Source organism: Patiria miniata, unplaced genomic scaffold (assembly GCF_015706575.1).
Source record: "Patiria miniata isolate m_02_andy unplaced genomic scaffold, ASM1570657v1 HiC_scaffold_6, whole genome shotgun sequence".
Lineage (NCBI taxonomy): Eukaryota > Metazoa > Echinodermata > Asteroidea > Valvatida > Asterinidae > Patiria > Patiria miniata.
In genome coordinates, this window is record NW_024037073.1 from 11,211,142 (window position 1) to 11,227,882 (window position 16,741).

Genomic DNA, 16,741 nt, shown 5'->3' on the forward strand with positions numbered 1-16,741 from the left:
GAGCTACCAGACTATTGTGCAGTTTTGTGGCAGATCTGTTTCGTGAGTGCGCGTGCGTGAAGAGGAAATTACATACAAAATTGGCGCACGCGCAATAATTTCCCCCTTTTTTTGGGGGGGGGGGAATTTAAGCAAGTACCCTAGACGTTGTTCTGACAGGTTCGTGGGTGATATTGGTTGGTCGTGATAGCGCCCTCTCGCGGTGGCCGGTTATCGGCGTAGCAAACAAGAACAACGTCTAGCCATAGACTTAGCCTTTCCTCAAGCTGTCGCTATAGCCGTCAGCCAGCGAGGAGGGGTTAACCAAAACAAACTCCCACAAAACCAAATTCCTTGGCAGCTACACTAACCTGTACAGTGAGTGTAGTGTAAGGGTTAGACTTGTCAATATCCAGGTTGTGTTCAGCAAACAGATTCTTAATCTTGTTGCCAATCTCCACAAGCTCATCAAAGGCACTCTGGGCATCGTTCAGGGTGGCCTTGAATTCTTCATGCGGTTGGATCAGACGCTGAGAAATTAAACAAACAAATCAAATAAATGGGCTTCACAGCTTCTAAGTTCATCAAGATATTGGCTCATACATGTATCAGTTTACCTAATGGATTTCTTGTGACCAAAATTTAGAATAAACTTGAGTATGACAAAACAAGTCAGAGTAATCTATTACTTTATATCACAATGTAGATCTCTTCCACTAGAGGGATTAACCTTACTTTGAATGTACCAATGTATACTGATGTGTCTGACATGCAATAGAATGCAGCAATCTGAATTTCTTATCTACATGTGAATTCTCTAAGATCGCAACGACACGATATCTCTACAAGGCATGAAGACTTTGCGCATGAAGTACTTCTCCCTACATCGTTCAAAAGCCACCAAATGCGAGAGAATTTGCAAGATTGAGGAAGGCACAGGCTTGCCACTTCTGGTTTGCAAAGGACCAGTTTTTTTTTTTCAACCATTACAGAACTCAATTTTTCTGCATAGTGGCAGATTCTGAAGGAGTAAGGAAAATTCCTTGGAAAAATGTCTAGAAATAGGAGAACGAGTTAAGCACCATACATGTTTTATTCTTTGAAGGGAGAAAACCAAAGGTTTAAAGTTTTCCGTGCTATAATTTGGGTTTCACGTGAAAAAAAAATATTTTTTTCAGTTGCTTTATCCTAGCAGTATGAAGTTATTCACTTTTTAATGAGACATCTAACCCCAAAAAACCATGTTTAATTACTGAGTTATTGCTTCCCGAAAAATCAAATTATTGGTTGCCTGACAGTATTTCAGCCTTTGTCGGGGGGTTCTTTAGTGCAAAAATAAAAGCTATTTTTAAAGGGTTGCAAGATGCTCAAAATCAGATAAAAGTAGTTTTTTTTTTATTAAAACAAACATACGCATTGAAAATTTGTTAGGGGGAAAACAACAAAATTCCATTTTCTGAAGAGCGCGGGGCATGCAATTTTTAAAGCCCATTCGTTGAAAGTTAAGCCAACTCTGATGTTACAATATTAACTCACTCTGATCTCATCCACAGTATGCACACTGAAGACATCCACCAAGTCTTCGCTGGCTCCTTCCATCCAGTTGTTGAACGGCGCAGCTTTCTTGGCAAAATCTAGGAACAGGCTGTCTACTCTCTGCAAAAGATCTTGTATAGTCTGGAGAAATAAAAGACAAAAAAAAATGTTTGCATTTTCACTGACGTCCATCGGTAATGATGGGCCATTGACAAAAAGAAGAAAATTATGCATCAAATTGTTCAAAGTATTACCAAAGTATTAATCTGTATGAAATAATCAGAAGAAAATTACAGTCAAAATTTAGACAATTTTGTTTGACACAGAACAGATTACAATTTTGAAAACAAAATAAAACCGAATCCCCTCCAAAAGACCCCCCCAAAAAAAAAAAAACCAACATCTTTTATCGGTCGATCCTCACTTTCAATCTCTGCCAGGAACCATACATGTAGCAAGATATGTGACAGAGGGTAACACCCCCCCCCCCCTTTTGTGTTGGTCAATGTGTTACCAGAATCTCAGGAATTCTTGCGATATATCTAGGGGGATGTGTATTAGGTAACAATAGTCCAGGGCGTGTACAGGGTATAGGGAGCTGTGGGGGGGGGGGGGGTAACCCTCTGTCACATAGCGTGCTGGTATACCCAGTTTTAACAGATCACATAAACTGCACATCATATACGCACAAAAGGTAAGACGCAAGCAACAGCTTACTTCCAATGTCTGTCGGCAGGCTGAGGTGAGATTACCGAGTCGGACCCAATGATCACAGATAGACTGGCATCGTGAGTTGATGGGTCCTATGTCATGGTACTCCAGGAGACTGAGGATAAGCAATGATGAAAGTCAACTCAACTATGTACTTTATAAATACAGGCCTGTAAGTACCGCAGTTATTATACAAATATACCAAGGCTTGTGGGTTGACAGTCGATACTAGCTCCACGAGGTCCACGAGGTATTGGAAATTGACAAACTAGTTCCCGAGGCAAAGCCTTGAAAAAAAACCCCGATGTTATCGTATCTAACCGAAATATTTACACCATATTATGTTTCTTTGTTTCCACCTTATACATATTCACCATAATTTTGAGTTATGCATCAGTTATCCCGACTAAATGTTGCTGTACGCGTGCCATCATTTTTTTTCATGCAGCAAGGGAGATGTTTGCACATGTGCACTACCACCCGTGAAATAGTTCCAGGATTGCTTGAAAAAAAAAACCCAAAACACATGTGTAGTATTAAAGACTATTGCCGGGGCAATCCATGCGATAGTCAATTCACATGCGTATTTAACCTTTGCGTGATTCCTTGCATGTACGATAACAAAACTAGCAGTTGACACTGTATTTGATTTGATCAATTTTGCTATGTTCACAAGTGACGAGGCTTACTTCATTTCTTGAGCAATAGCTGCGATCTGTTCCACACGATCTTGATGGGCTGCCAGGCCACTCTCAAATGCCTTATGTTTCTTCTTCAGGGCCTGTATGATTCATGCAAAGAGACAAGATAAGCAAATTGGCAAAGCTACAGATGGGTCATTCCATGTCAGACCAACGCACTTTTTTACCTCATGTCTTCCGATTTTGATAAAAATTGCTGTGCTTGTAGGTCCTGATGAGCAATGAATGCACACCAATTTTTAGCCCAATCCGACCTACCATATGGTCAGGGCAGAAACCACAAAAAAACGGACTTTTAAGGAGGTCACGTGACCTTTAATATGCTATCGTGACTTTTGACCCAATTTATGTACTAATGTATCATTCCGAAAATCAACGAAATGAAAATGACTTGATGGAGCATGTCTTCCTCTATCAAAATCCACTAAAAATCAATTGGGGTCTTTCAAATTTTTAACTTTATGACTATGTTTGTACAGTTGGTAGGTTACAAATGAGTCAATTTATAGACTTTACATTGGAAATCCACCCACACAACTTACTATTCTGTTTCTAAAGGTACTTAAATTAATCTTGGTTTGGGAATTTCTCATGTTTAGGGCTGATGAGGTATAACTAGACTCATAATATAAATTATCAGCAGTGGCGCACCCAGGATTTTGCCTTTTTGTGTGGGGGAGGGGGGGGGGCTCATAATTCGTTTGTTTTCAAATTTCTGTAAAAGATTGAAAAAAAATACCCCAAAATCAAAAAAACAAATTGACAACCTTGGAGGGGGGTGGGTGGGTTCCAGACCCTTGAGCTCCCCCCCCCCCCCCCCCCCCCAGTTACTGTTAGGGTACGCAACAGCTCTATGCTTTCTACCCGGACCCAGTACAGTGGACACAGATCCAGGTGAAATTTATCTCGAAGGCAAAAAATGCCAAGTCTGTGAGACTCATTAAAGTTTATAGAAGCGTAGTGATGAATGAGTAACGTAACTTTGAATGCGATATTGATTATTAGGCCAAAAAAAAATAAGTTGGTCTGTGGTCAGCGCGCGAGTCGATTTTAATCATGAGCGTCAATCTTTTTTTTTTTCCAAAATGTTCCGCGGTAGCTCCAACAGCGTCCTCTATTGCCGCACCTCCTCAATTTTTTTTTTTACCAAAGAGCACCAAGGAATGGGAAATTGCACCAAGGCAAATAATCGAGAGCACCAAGGCAAATTATGGAGGACACCATGTACATGAGGACACCAAAAAAGCAAAAAATACCACACCTTGTCTGTACAATCCAAGCTTGAAGAAAAAAAAAAGCCAAAAAAAAAAAAAGCTACGTCCTCGTGTCAATTCCGGAACTTTGGTCTGACCAGAGACCGATTTTGTTTTGGCCTTATCTTCAAGTCACCTTGAATCCTAGACCCTGATTAGTCCATCTATAGCAAGAACATTGTGATTTGATATAATACTGCACAGCTATATTGCGCCCAAGATATCGAATGTACATGTATGTGTATAATGTATGTAATGTGTGCTTTTTATTTGCTGTTGAATGGTTTGATACACTATGCACCTACATCCCTCGCCACGTACAATGTAAGCATTCGACGTCAAGTTTGCTTGGATGTCAATGTGTTTTTTGTAGTGCATCGGGTGGCATATGGGTCACAGCAGCATTGCATTGTTTCATATTCCAATAGCGCTCGTGGGGTAACTAAATATCAGTGGCACCGGGGGGGGGGATCGAGGGGTTTGATTTTTTTTTCAAATTTCTGTAGAAGTTTGAAAAAAAAACTATGACCCCCCCCCATTAAAAAGCAAAATCCTGGGTGCACCACTGCTGATAATTTATATTATGAGTCTGGTTATACCTCATCAGCCCCAAGGGCGGATCCAGAACTCAATTTTTTTTCGGGAGCCAAACAAAAATTTGTCCCCCCAAAAAGTGGGTCAAAACAATTACGGCGTGAGGTTCGGGGCCCGCTTAAGGGCCCCGAACATGTTTTGGATTCTAGATGCTCTGTGGTGCGATCTGAGGCAATTTCTGATCACTTTAACCAATGTTTTTTAAGAAAAAGATGGTGGTGTACTCATTGCCTGCCTTTATTGCGATGTCACATAAAAAAAAAGTTGGTTTCGTTGGGTGGTTTTTTTTTTTTTTGGGGGGGGGCATGGCCCCCTTTTGACCCCCCCCCGGATCCGCCCTTGATCAGCCCTAAACATGAGAAATTCCCAAGCTAAGATTAATTTAAGTACCTTTAGAAACATAATAGTAAGTTGTGTGAGTGGATTTCTAATGTAAAGTCTATAAATTGACTCATTTGTAACCCACCAACTGTACAAAAATAGTCATAAAGTTGTAAATTTTGAAGACCCAATTGATTTTTAGTGGATTCTGATAGAAGACATGTTCTATCAAGTCATTTTCATTTCGTTGATTTTCGGAATGACACATTATTACATAAATTGGTTCAAAGGTCACGATAACATATTAAAGGTCACGTGACCTCCTTTTCACAAAATTTAATTTTGAGAAAAGAGTTGATTTGAGCATGCAATTCTTATTATTTTGATACCGAATTCGCATATATTCATCATAACCTACAAGCACAGCAATTTTTTATCAAAATCGGAAAACATGAGGTAAAAAAGTGCGTTGGTCTGACATGGAATGACCCAGATACAAAACGTTTTCAGCAGATTCAGTGTCAGTTGCAACAATCAATTCTCTCTCCACTTACAATACAAATGCACCTCTGTGTAATAAAATTGTCAATCTCTGCTGAACGCCACAGGGATTTTTGAGACAATATGCAGAGTCCGTATCACTGCTCTGAATATACTGAGCAAGCTGGCAATAGTTTGCAATTACCCGGTTACCAAGAAAAGTGAATGCCACTGCTTTCCCTCAAGTTAAAATCTTAAAAAGTTCAGTAGGACATTGTAAAATATTAAGATGCCCTTATTATTTTCTTCATTTTGTGACTGTGTTTGGTATTTAAATCGGTCCTTTATGAAAAAAAATCCCAACAAAAACCTGTTCTCAACTGACAGCAACTGAGTTCACCTGAACTCTGCTGAATTCCAAGTATTTTGAACAGACTGTATTTTCTGTTAGATGTCACAATTCTCAGGCGTGAAAAGAAACACCTCTCTAGATGATTTTTTTTTATTCAGTAGACTTTCCAACATTAGTGTTTTTAAGACTGCTTGACTATGCAAGATATCAAGAATGAAGCGAGTCCCTCCTCAACTCATTAGATTTCTCTCCTAGCAAGCTGAAGGTTGTGTGGATTGGTCGCACCCAAGCAAGCCTTAACTCTTAAAACACAAAGACTTTTGAACAATAACATGTTCATGAAGTGCAAATTGTTTATTCTAATGAGCCAACCCGCAACTTACAAAGATTTCGCTGAGCTTGATTCCAGAGTAGTCATTGTTCTCCAGATCAGGGTCCTTGCCTTCAGCCCATCCCTCGTGGATTTCACACTTATGACGGAACTTCCTGGCCAAGTGATCCAGACGCTCAAGTCTGAATTGAATCAAAATAAAATAAACACATTCAAAATAAGTTAACTACTTTTGTAATAACTGGGCTCAATTCCCTGACGAGTGAATATTGCTTTGCAAATTTATTGACCAAGTAACAGTAGCAGGGTTTCACCTTCTCATTTCTGCTAGCAACCAGTCTTCAAAGCCACGCTCAGACTGCTCCAGAACCTTCCAAGCTTTGGCAATGTCCTGTTAAAAACATAAGACACACAATATCAAGTTAGGACATACACGAGGATGACATCTACAAGGAGATATTTGACAACAAATGAGCATCATACAATAAACAATACTATCCTACATGTTTTCATAGTCAGGTTGCATACGGTTGGAATCGTGACCGATTGGTCCAAAGCACTAAACTTGGCAGATATATTCTTATGGCCCCAGAGAAGATATTTAGAAGGGATGACACCAGAAATTCGTTTGGGAAGGGTGCCTAATTTGCATAAAGCGTTAATCCCTGCCGTGTAATATATTTATTCCCATATTTGGTTAGATGTTATTTTTTTTTATTTTTTGAAAAGTATATTTTGGGGATTTTACTTACATATCCTTACTTAAATAACATTTTCTAAAGCATATCAGAGACTTGAAGATTTTGAGGACATAATAAAGATCCAAAATGGCTGCCATTATACCCTAAAGTTGCGCGCATTTCCTTTTCCCTCTTATATCACCAAGTAGTCTTGCCAAACCTCAGTATTGATGAGCTTCAAATTCACAAAGATACTTACTGGCACAGTTACCCCAACAAAAATAAATGGGAAATCATGTGAAAAATTATATCATCTTGATATTTAGCCCACAAAAACAAAGAGAGGGGAAATGAGGTGTCCGTAAATAGGGCTAAACATTAGGCGAAGCCTGCCTAACGTGAGGGACTTGATCGTTTTTGTTTTCTGGGTTAAATATTACAATTTTATCATTGTTCACATGATTTTCCATGAAGTTTTAATCGAGTTACTGTGCCAGTAAGCAACTTGGTGAATTTGAAGCTCATCAATACTAAGGTTTGGTAAGACAACTTGATGATATCTGGAGACAAGATAAATGCGGGCAACTTTATGGTATAATAGTAGCCATTTTGGATAGTTACTTTGTCCTCATAATTATTCAGTCAGTCTTAAATGCTTTAGAAAATGTAAGTGAAGTAAGGATGTGTAAGTGGAATCACCAAAATATACTTTTCAAAAAATAAAAAAATTAAAAATATACTCAAATATGGGAGTAAATATATTACACGGAAGGGATAAATGATTTATGCAAATTAGGCACCCTTCCCGAAAGAATTTCAGGTGTCACCCCTTCTAAATATCTTCTCTAAGGCTATAACAATATATCTGCCAAGTTTGGTGCTTTGGACCAGTCGGTCACGATCTTGTCAAAAATTGGGCCTAAGCCACCTGACTATCATGGATGAGTAGACTTGTAAAGTTGGAGAAAAAACTGAATATTGAAGTTCCGAAGACCCTTATGTGGCTGCTATGGCCCATATCGTATGTTGAATAATGAAGATTCTAAAAGCTATCCAATCTTGGTGCCTGTCATGGAATGAATGTTACCAGCTATTAAGTTTTCGTATGAGCATACATCTCTGAACTGATTCATGAACTTGCTCAAACGTTATGTGATTCTGTTTACAAGTATTTGATTTCAGTAGTTTAAATTCATCACTGGGTTGCAGCTAATTCTAATGACCGTTTTGCAAAATGCAAATGGACTGTTTTTAATACTTCCATCACGTTTGTCAATATTCATAGCTTATGAAGCTTGTAAGGGTCTCTGGTACACATGGAGGCAAATATTGGCACATTTTGTAAATGTAGATTTTCCTTTCTTTTCTCAATTTCATGACTCAATGATTCTTTTCAGAGATATAACAAGCTTACTTTGTCACTGCCTGATCTATTATATCTTAATATTCACTTAACCTTATTTACTGTTTTATTTTACTGTGAATATATTGCGCCTAGTATATGCCATCACTTTTGGAGAGAGAAAAAAGAACTACCGATACCTCGCGATGGTTAGGACCCAACATCACCAGAAAAAAAAGGGGATTTTGTTTCAAATACTACGGAAACCTTGCTTTGTATCGAGAAAAATGAAGATGCGTCTTCATAGTTTTCTCAAAAAGTATATCTACTGAGCTGACATTTTGACAGGTTAGTTTATTAATACCCTAATTCAGATTTATTGCATTGATGCTTGAATCAGCAAAAAACACACTACTTTTTTGCGAATGTGTCTATTACCTTTTAATGGGAATTTCTAACAATTTTCAAACTAGCGTTTTTATCCTTTTTTTGTTTTCCAGTTTTGGCAAGACTGGCTGGCAACAATTTGTGGCAGATTATCCAGGTCATCCAGGGAGGGGGTTATTCTCCAGGGTTCAGCTTTACATGTGCAATAAAACTTAAGTTCTGCTAAATGGACAACATCTGGCAATCAATCAGGAACTGAACTTCTCTTTATCAATTCAACATTTCACTTCCTCATTAGAAACAATAAACATTACAAATGTAAACCAGGATATATTTAATGTTTTATGGGTGGAGTAAGCATCTTGCCGGAGTGATGTACAGACTAACCCTGTGTAGTTTATAAACAGCTTTACAAATAAAGCCCTTCAAAAATGTTTGCTAAATATTTTGTCGATATACAAATAAACCTTAACTCTCTAATCATTTCAGCTAAGATATTTCCTGAAAAAACAATGTGGAGGAATTAACCTAATGGAACTTTCTAGGGACATCAAGTCTGAAGTAAACAGTGCCCGTGCTCTGCCTGTCTAAATCCAGAGAAATTCCACAAAAACCTCCTGGTGGCTGATGGAGGCTCTTAGATGATTGGGGTTAATTCTTTCACTTGACGTGATTTACATTTTCATAACATCTGCATTATCAGAGAATGCCATAGTTTTGCCAAATTGACCATATGCCTCCATTAGGCTGATCCAGGGAGGGGGGGGGCAATCAGGACCATACCCCTCAAAAAACTTTTTTATTTTATTTCCAGGCTCCCTTGCAAACCATCAGCAACACATACCTTTTAGTACGTGTAGTAATATTACAATGTGGAAATAACGCACAATATTATACATCTAATCCCCTTCCCTGTATCGATTCTTTTTTTATATACAATGTATATATTTGAGCCCTTGTGCCTCCCCCAACCCCAAAATTTTGTTCTAGATCGCCGTTGCATGCCTTAAGTCTAAGAATGTGTGCAGCCTAAGTGAGTGTGGCAGTGTTGTAGTCGAAGTCCATCACACACCCAAAACATGTCCATGCCAAGCATGCCCAGTCATCCAGTCTCGAGCCACGTTACACCAGCTACACATATTATAGTGAACTTTGACACAAGCAGTCTGTTGTAACTCTTCATTCACTGTTGCTTATCACACTTGCTTAAGGACTTTCGATTGTAAGTTTGTGACTGATGGCCAAGTGATCCAATGAACTACAATATTGGAGTGTGGTTCATGTGCCACCTGTCTTCTGACTCTGTTTAGCAGATCAGTTTATGAAGAGCATTCCACAGAACCAAAATACCAGGTATAAAGTGATGTGTATTAACATACGAAGACAAAACATGCATGTCCTCCTGTGGGGGTAGACATGTCTGTTGTTCAAAAGCAGCTTGGTTTTGTAGTATCATTTCGCATGGTATAGTTTCTACTTTTTACCAGAGCAAAGCATAACACCTACCGATACCATTTTGCCTTCCTGTGGGATGTAGGCAGGTCTGTTGCTCAGACGCAGCTTGGTTTGCAGGGTGTTGTAGTTAGTCTCCAGTTGTCCTTTCTCCTCAGTTTTAGGAGGCTTCTCTTTGCCGCGATAATTACGGAACTCATCCAGTTTATCCTACATGAAGCAACATCAGAGTGGAAAATAAGAAAAAAAATTGACCTTTGAATGTTTGGGATACAAGTAGCATTTTCTCAGTAACTTTATTAAGTCAATACACAATTCTTCCTTTGTTTTCATCTGAATAAATAAAAAGAAAAGAAAGGAATGTCAGCAATGGAATGAAAAGTCGGGAATGAAACTTGGCTTTATATAAAGTGTTGGGTAATTCCCAAAAATAAAATTCTTATTTCCCCCCCCCTCCTCACTTTCTTTTTAGCAATATCTGAAAGCCCATCTTGTGAATGTATTATGTTATTCTGTTGTAATGCAAACATACTGCAAGAAGCTTGCTCTAGTGTCTGCACAAAAGCGTTGCATCTTTCCAGTATGCAGACTTCAAGTACAGCAGACATTGCATACAGTGAACATATCTGAACATAGTTTTTAGAGTCTACACGTAGATGTCATACACCTCTTCATCAAAAAAGGACAGAAATTAGAAGTGGACATGAAGTTGAGTATACCTGTACATCAGGCAGACTGTTTTCTGACAGAGTTCTATCCTCAAGCCATGGACGCCTACGCATGATCCACTCCAACAACTGAAGGACATTATTGAAAAGGTACATGATTGTCAAATGAAAAACAATGAACCATTTGGATGTCAACTGCCAAATACACAATGATTTCAAAAGTTAAGGGAATTAACCTTCATCATTTTGATTGGATAACTAGATTATCATAAAACATTTTTTTTATAAAACACAAAAAAAAAAATTTAAAACCGGAACTCCGGTTAAAACCGGAAAAGTGGCATCTTTGATTTATAGGGGTAATACATGTATGTCAACAAATAAAGAAAAAAATCAGTTACACCTTACGGTGTGAAATCAATTCTACCTTTAAAATCAGAAAAAAAATTGTTGCAAGTTCTTTGTCTTTGAACTTTCACATAGCATCAAGTCCCACGTAAAGTAAAAAAAAAAAATTCTCCAATCCTGTCAAATCCTCCCAATTCTCGTGAGTTTTGAAGGATCTGGCAGGGCTAGTGTGGACGGTTATTTTAGGCTTCATGAGGAAAACGTCTAATTTAATTCCTTGAAAGCAATTTGAGGCCCTTATTGTAAAATACCAATTTACAGAAAACACTACTGGTTTTCTTAATCAGTAAAGACAGAATTGCGGTCCTCAAGTCTGCTACTCACATCACTGGCCAGTCGATCATACTCATCCATTAGTCGTTCATTGTCTTGGTTCATTCTCAGTACTTTGCACAGACGGTTGGCTGCATTCTCTGCCTGTAAAATTGAAAGAAAATCATCAAGGCATCAAAACGCATAAGGGTTTGCATGGCATCGCACCTTTAAACAAGTGAGGGAATATTTCTAACAGCTAGGGCCAGAGGTAACAGAGCATACTATCTGAAATGTTGAGTTCCCTCCGGTTCTTTTCAGAACCACACATACTCACACAAGAGATTTACCACATGGTGCTACCGCAAACAACTTATCTTATTACCTTTTTACTTTGCAATGTTTTGTTGTTTGAGTGAACCTGAAGTCCACTACAGTCCCTAACGTACCTCACGATACGCCAGACGTTCGCCGTGGAAGAAAGTGGGTTTTAAAACCGTTCAGGAATGTGCTCGTTGGTGGACTTGACGACCGGTTAAAGATCCAGTAATGTCAAACCCGGCACGAGGGGATAGGTAGTTCAAAGACACAGAGAGCACACAGAGAGGAAACAATAAGAACTCAAAATGCACGCGATAAACTCACAGTTCTGTGGTTATAATTTGTTACATTTCGATACTATTTTAAAATTATTCAGCTAAGGGAATTCCGGTTGTCTTGAAGAAACAAAGGTACTAAATTGAGTTTTAAGTAATATTATAATTTATACTTGAAGGAACAAAAGTACTAAATGGAATTTTTAGAAATATTATAATCTATACAATATTTTACAAATAACCAAACAAGGTTAGGAATGTTAAAAATTGTATTCACTTTGGAGGTTAGCAGATATGGTTTGAGTATATCATGAGCCTATAATTTTTACAGTTTTTACAGATAAAACTTGAAGGCTGAGTTTCAAAGAAACTTATACAAGACTGTTTACAATTATAATGTCTAATGAGGTTATCGACTGTTTTTAATCGATACGAATCAATCGTTTATAACTATTTATAATAAAATTCGGTGTAATGTTTAATTTAATACAAAAGAAGGTTGGGTAGAGGTAACACCGCACCATGTCTCACGTAGTGAGCTGCTACCCGTAATTTAGTTGAAAGTTGTTATTTTAATGAGTGAACGCGATCTTTTTCATAGTGAATTACATTCCGGTATAGGAATGGCTGTCGGAGGATATTTTTTTGCTTTTATAGAAGGAATGACGGCGCCCACACACCAGTGGCTGCTGTAAGACATTTTTTAGAAGGAATTACGCGCCCACAAACCTGTGGCTCTTGAAGGATATTTTTTAGAAGGAATTACGCGTCCACAAACCTGTGGCTCTTGAAGGATATTTTTAAGAAGGAATTACGCGTCCACAAACCTGTGGCTCTTGAAGGATATTTTTTAGAAGGAATTACGCGTCCACAACCTGTGGCTCTTGAAGGTAATTTTTTAGAAGGAATTACGCGCCCACAAACCTGTGGCTATTGAAGGATATTTTTTAGAAGGAATTACGCGCCCACAAACCTGTGGCTATTGAAGGATATTTTTAAGAAGGAATTACGCGTCCACAACCTGTCGTTCTTGAGGGATATTTTTAAGAAGGAATTACGCGCCCATAAACCTGTGGCTCTTGAAGGGAGTTCTTCATAAGGATGTATACACCCCAAATATATTAAAAATTTAAAATGGGTAGAGGTAATATCACGTCTCACAATCATAGTTAGCGGCTGTCCGTAATTATTATTATACTTTGAAGTTAGCAATCTTCCTTTGCAGTTTGCGGCTTGTACAAAACAACTGTTTTAGCTTAGGGTTGTTGGTGATGGAGATGTTAACGCCATATTTTGGGCCCAGTAAGCCGGTGTACTTTTTAGGGATTCTTTTAGCTTGTATGACGTTATCGCTGGCTTTGTTGAACGGGATTTTGCAAAGAATTGCATATTTCGGCGTTTTAAAAGTGTGTAATCTAGTGCAGGATTCCTCTCTGTAATCTAGGGAATTTTCTTTATTTAATCTATTAGGGTAACCGCACCTTTTAAGTCGGAGTCTGAAGAGTTGGAGTATGTGATTATATTCATTATTATCTGCTCTATGTGTCTTGTACCGATGACATTCTCCTTTGATGATGCCTCGAAAAACACAGGAGTTGTGATTAGATTTGTAATTAACATATGTGAACTTATGAAAGGATTTTTGGAAGACACGGTAGTGGATTCTATTATTCATTAGAGTGAAGTGGTTAATAGACAGGGTAAGATCAAGAAAATTCATAGTTTTGTTGTTCACAGAGAAGTTGACAGGAATTGATTTCGGGTAGAGGCCCGCTAGCGTTTTGATTATGTCTTGATATGAGGAAGTGGGGTCGTTGCGGAAAACAATTAAACCGTCATGATCGATGTATCTAACGAAGAGCAGTACATTGGGGGATCTGTGTGCAGACCAGAACAGAAATTCTATATAAGCTAATACAAGGTTGGTGAGTTGTGCAGAATGGTAGCTCCCCATTTGAACTCCTTTAGTTTGCTTGGAGAGGTTGATTACCAATAGAAAAATGGCTACAATCGCTGGTAAAGTTATGTAGTTTGGAAAAATAGGAATAGTATTCGTAAGGGTATTCACAGGCAGCGCTTGTCTTGAAAAGTGTTTCCTGGATATCGTGAGGTGTGATGTTTGTGTACAGGCTCTCAAAATCAAAAGAAATAAATGAGATATCATCGTGGTAAGAGACTTCCAAAGAACTAAGTGAATCTATTAATTGAAGGGAGTTGGTGATGATTGGCCAAGGAATATCCTTTTCGAAAAATTTGTCTTCAAATCTGGACAGTAAAATGTTGAGGTAGAAGCCTAATGTTTTGGATACAGGGGAGTTAATCCAGCTGTGCGCAGTTATTATTGGCCTGCCTTTAAGTAATTTCTCATTGTCGGGAGAAGGAGGTTCTTTTAACTTGTGAACTTTTGGCAGCAGATCCATTGATGGTATATTAGGTTGACCTGAAGAGATGAATTTGTTTATTTTCTGAAGATCTGCTTTTGCACACGGAGGGGCTTGGTTCTTGAAGATTAAATTTAATCTATTTTGTGCGGTTTGGATGAGGGCTGAGATTGACGTTTGATTGATCTTGCCTACATAATTATACGTGTCTGATTTTATTTGGCGTTTATACTCTTGGATGTACCAGTGTACACTGTTGAAGCAAAGACCCATATTCTTGTCGGATATCCTGATGATAATATTTTTGTCATTAGCTAATTTCTTAATTTCATTTATTTCATTGGTCGTTGTGTTGTGGAGTGAACCAGCGTTGTCTTTTCTGAGAACATTCTCAGGAGTGGCGTGGATTTCTTCAAGAACGGAAAGGGAGTAATCAAATGTGTTTCTATATACATCGGGATTGCTGATTACTTGATTGAATTTGGGGGGATTAAATTTCCGTTTAAGCTTAAACATGTCGTTATGCGAAGAAGGCAGGTGATAATTCCGATTTATCTCCAGTAGCATAAGTTTCTTTACGGAAAGCATTACTGATTTATGCAACTCTTTCTTCAGGTCAATCTCGTCTTCATTTGGATCAGTGGGTATGAATGAGGGACCATAGTTGATCAAGGTTTGTAGATTGTCGTTGACTTTCTTCCCGGTGAAATTATGAAAGCGGGGGGTATCATCTTTAGCTTCTGAGTGGGCTAGTTTATCCATTGTTCTCTGTCGTTGGGTCTTGAGTTTTTTTCATTACAAATTCTTTGTGCAATGAAAGTCGTTTATCAATCAGAGCCTTGGCGATATTATAATCACGGGAAAGGGATTTCATTTTATATTTGTAATTAGGGGGCATGGAGTTACGTAATTGATTAATTTCACGGTGGAAGTGTGCATTTACATCTTCTGAGATGGATTTGATCTCAGACTGGGTGGCATCGACAAGTGACTTAAGATTTCTAATTTCTGCAGACGTTTGTCGTTCAAGGTCTTCCTTAACTTTGCAGTTATTAACTACGCTAATTCCATGCTTGAAGGAAGATTCCAGGGTGTACAATTTAGGTACGTATTTATCTAGGAGGAGGCAGTGCTTATTAATTAAGTTAATATGTTTCTTGAATATAAGTGACGGTTTATGGCTGAACCGCTGCCAGGTGGAAAACTTCGTGCAGGATTTGACAAGTTCGACCGTCTTCGCGGTATTGAAGTGAGGCATCTGTGAGGATTAAAGTTTAAAGGATACAAGGGATTTAGTATTCATTGTAAAGGAATCAAAAACGCTGCGCTTGAGAAGGACGTAAACCCTTGAGAATTATTATATTATTAGATGATGTTAAAGGCTTATGGAGAATGCTAAAAGTTATATGGAAGCCGGCTGATAAAAGTTCTTAACGGTCTTATTTCATATTTCCATTGCAAAAAAGAAAAAAGAAACATGTTTTCCAAAAATGGCAAGAACTCGTCAGGTGCAGTATGCCAGACCATGGGTAGTTTTCGTCTCAAGAGACTGAAGGAGTCAAAAAGACCTGTGCAACAACAGAGTTCCAATTAAGGAGAAAGTTCCCTTTGTTGTCACTTTACACCCCTCACTTCCCCCATTCGTACAATAACCAGTTCTAACCATCATATTCTTCACACATCAGATCGACTTCAACGTGCTGTACAAGAAAAAACCCATAGTTGCCTACAGACGGCCACCCAGTCTCAGGAATCTCATTGTCCGGGCAGAAGTCCCCCCCCCCCCCTTAATGATAATGTTGACCCCCCTTTGCCACAGGGAACTTTCAGGTGTCCCAACACCTCCAAATGCATCGTCTGTAGACAACACATCAGAGAATCGGACTCACCCCCCCCCCCCCCATACCGGTGGTACCACCCATAGGACATGGGGTCATGTCACCTGCACCACCACTAATCTAATCTATTTAATATCTTGCAAAGTTTGTGGTGTTCAATTTATAGGTGAAACTAGAACTACACTCAAGAGACTTTTCTACGGCCACAGATCCACAGTCAACACCAATAAGCTGGATACACCCGTAGGACATCATTTCAATCTTCCTAATCACTCCATTTCTGACATGATTTTACAGGGCATTGAGGCACTAGGAAACCACAGAGAGATTGTTCGTCCGAGTAGAGAGAAATTATGGATAAGACGTCTCCAGACCATTCAACCCCATGGTCTGAACATCCAAGAAGGAAATGACTAATAACTTTTTGTCTTTGCCTTCTCCTTTTCACCACAGATAAGACCCCCCCCCCCTCCAGTCTG

At 38.7% G+C, this 16,741-nt stretch overlaps 1 protein-coding gene across 1 annotated transcript; it reads right to left on the reverse strand.

Moving 5' to 3' along the window:
* Nucleotides 1-299: 299 nt before the first annotated feature.
* On the reverse strand, nt 300-15,186 carry LOC119743238 (alpha-actinin-like). The gene is made up of 10 exons (XM_038219643.1): nt 15,016-15,186; nt 11,520-11,639; nt 10,839-10,916; nt 10,174-10,329; nt 6,573-6,649; nt 6,311-6,440; nt 2,916-3,007; nt 2,233-2,341; nt 1,516-1,656; nt 300-509 (listed from the first exon to the last, which is right to left on the reverse strand). The coding sequence occupies exons 1-10, from the start codon at nt 15,184-15,186 to the stop codon at nt 300-302; spliced, it is 1,284 nt and encodes a 427-aa protein (XP_038075571.1).
* Between the last annotated feature and the right edge of the window lie 1,555 nt (nt 15,187-16,741).

What these genes read in the sequence shown, in the direction of transcription:
- LOC119743238 (XM_038219643.1), bottom strand. Translation starts at nt 15,186, where the DNA reads ATGGATAAACTAGCCCACTCAGAAGCTAAAGATGATACCCCCCGCTTT. An exon ending in ATGATCGACTGGCCAGTGAT is followed by an intron (nt 10,917 to 11,519) that starts GTGAGTAGCAGA and finishes AATGTCCTTCAG; the next exon opens with TTGTTGGAGTGGATCATGCG. An exon ending in GCTATTGCTCAAGAAATGAA is followed by an intron (nt 2,342 to 2,915) that starts GTAAGCCTCGTC and finishes GCTTATCCTCAG; the next exon opens with TCTCCTGGAGTACCATGACA.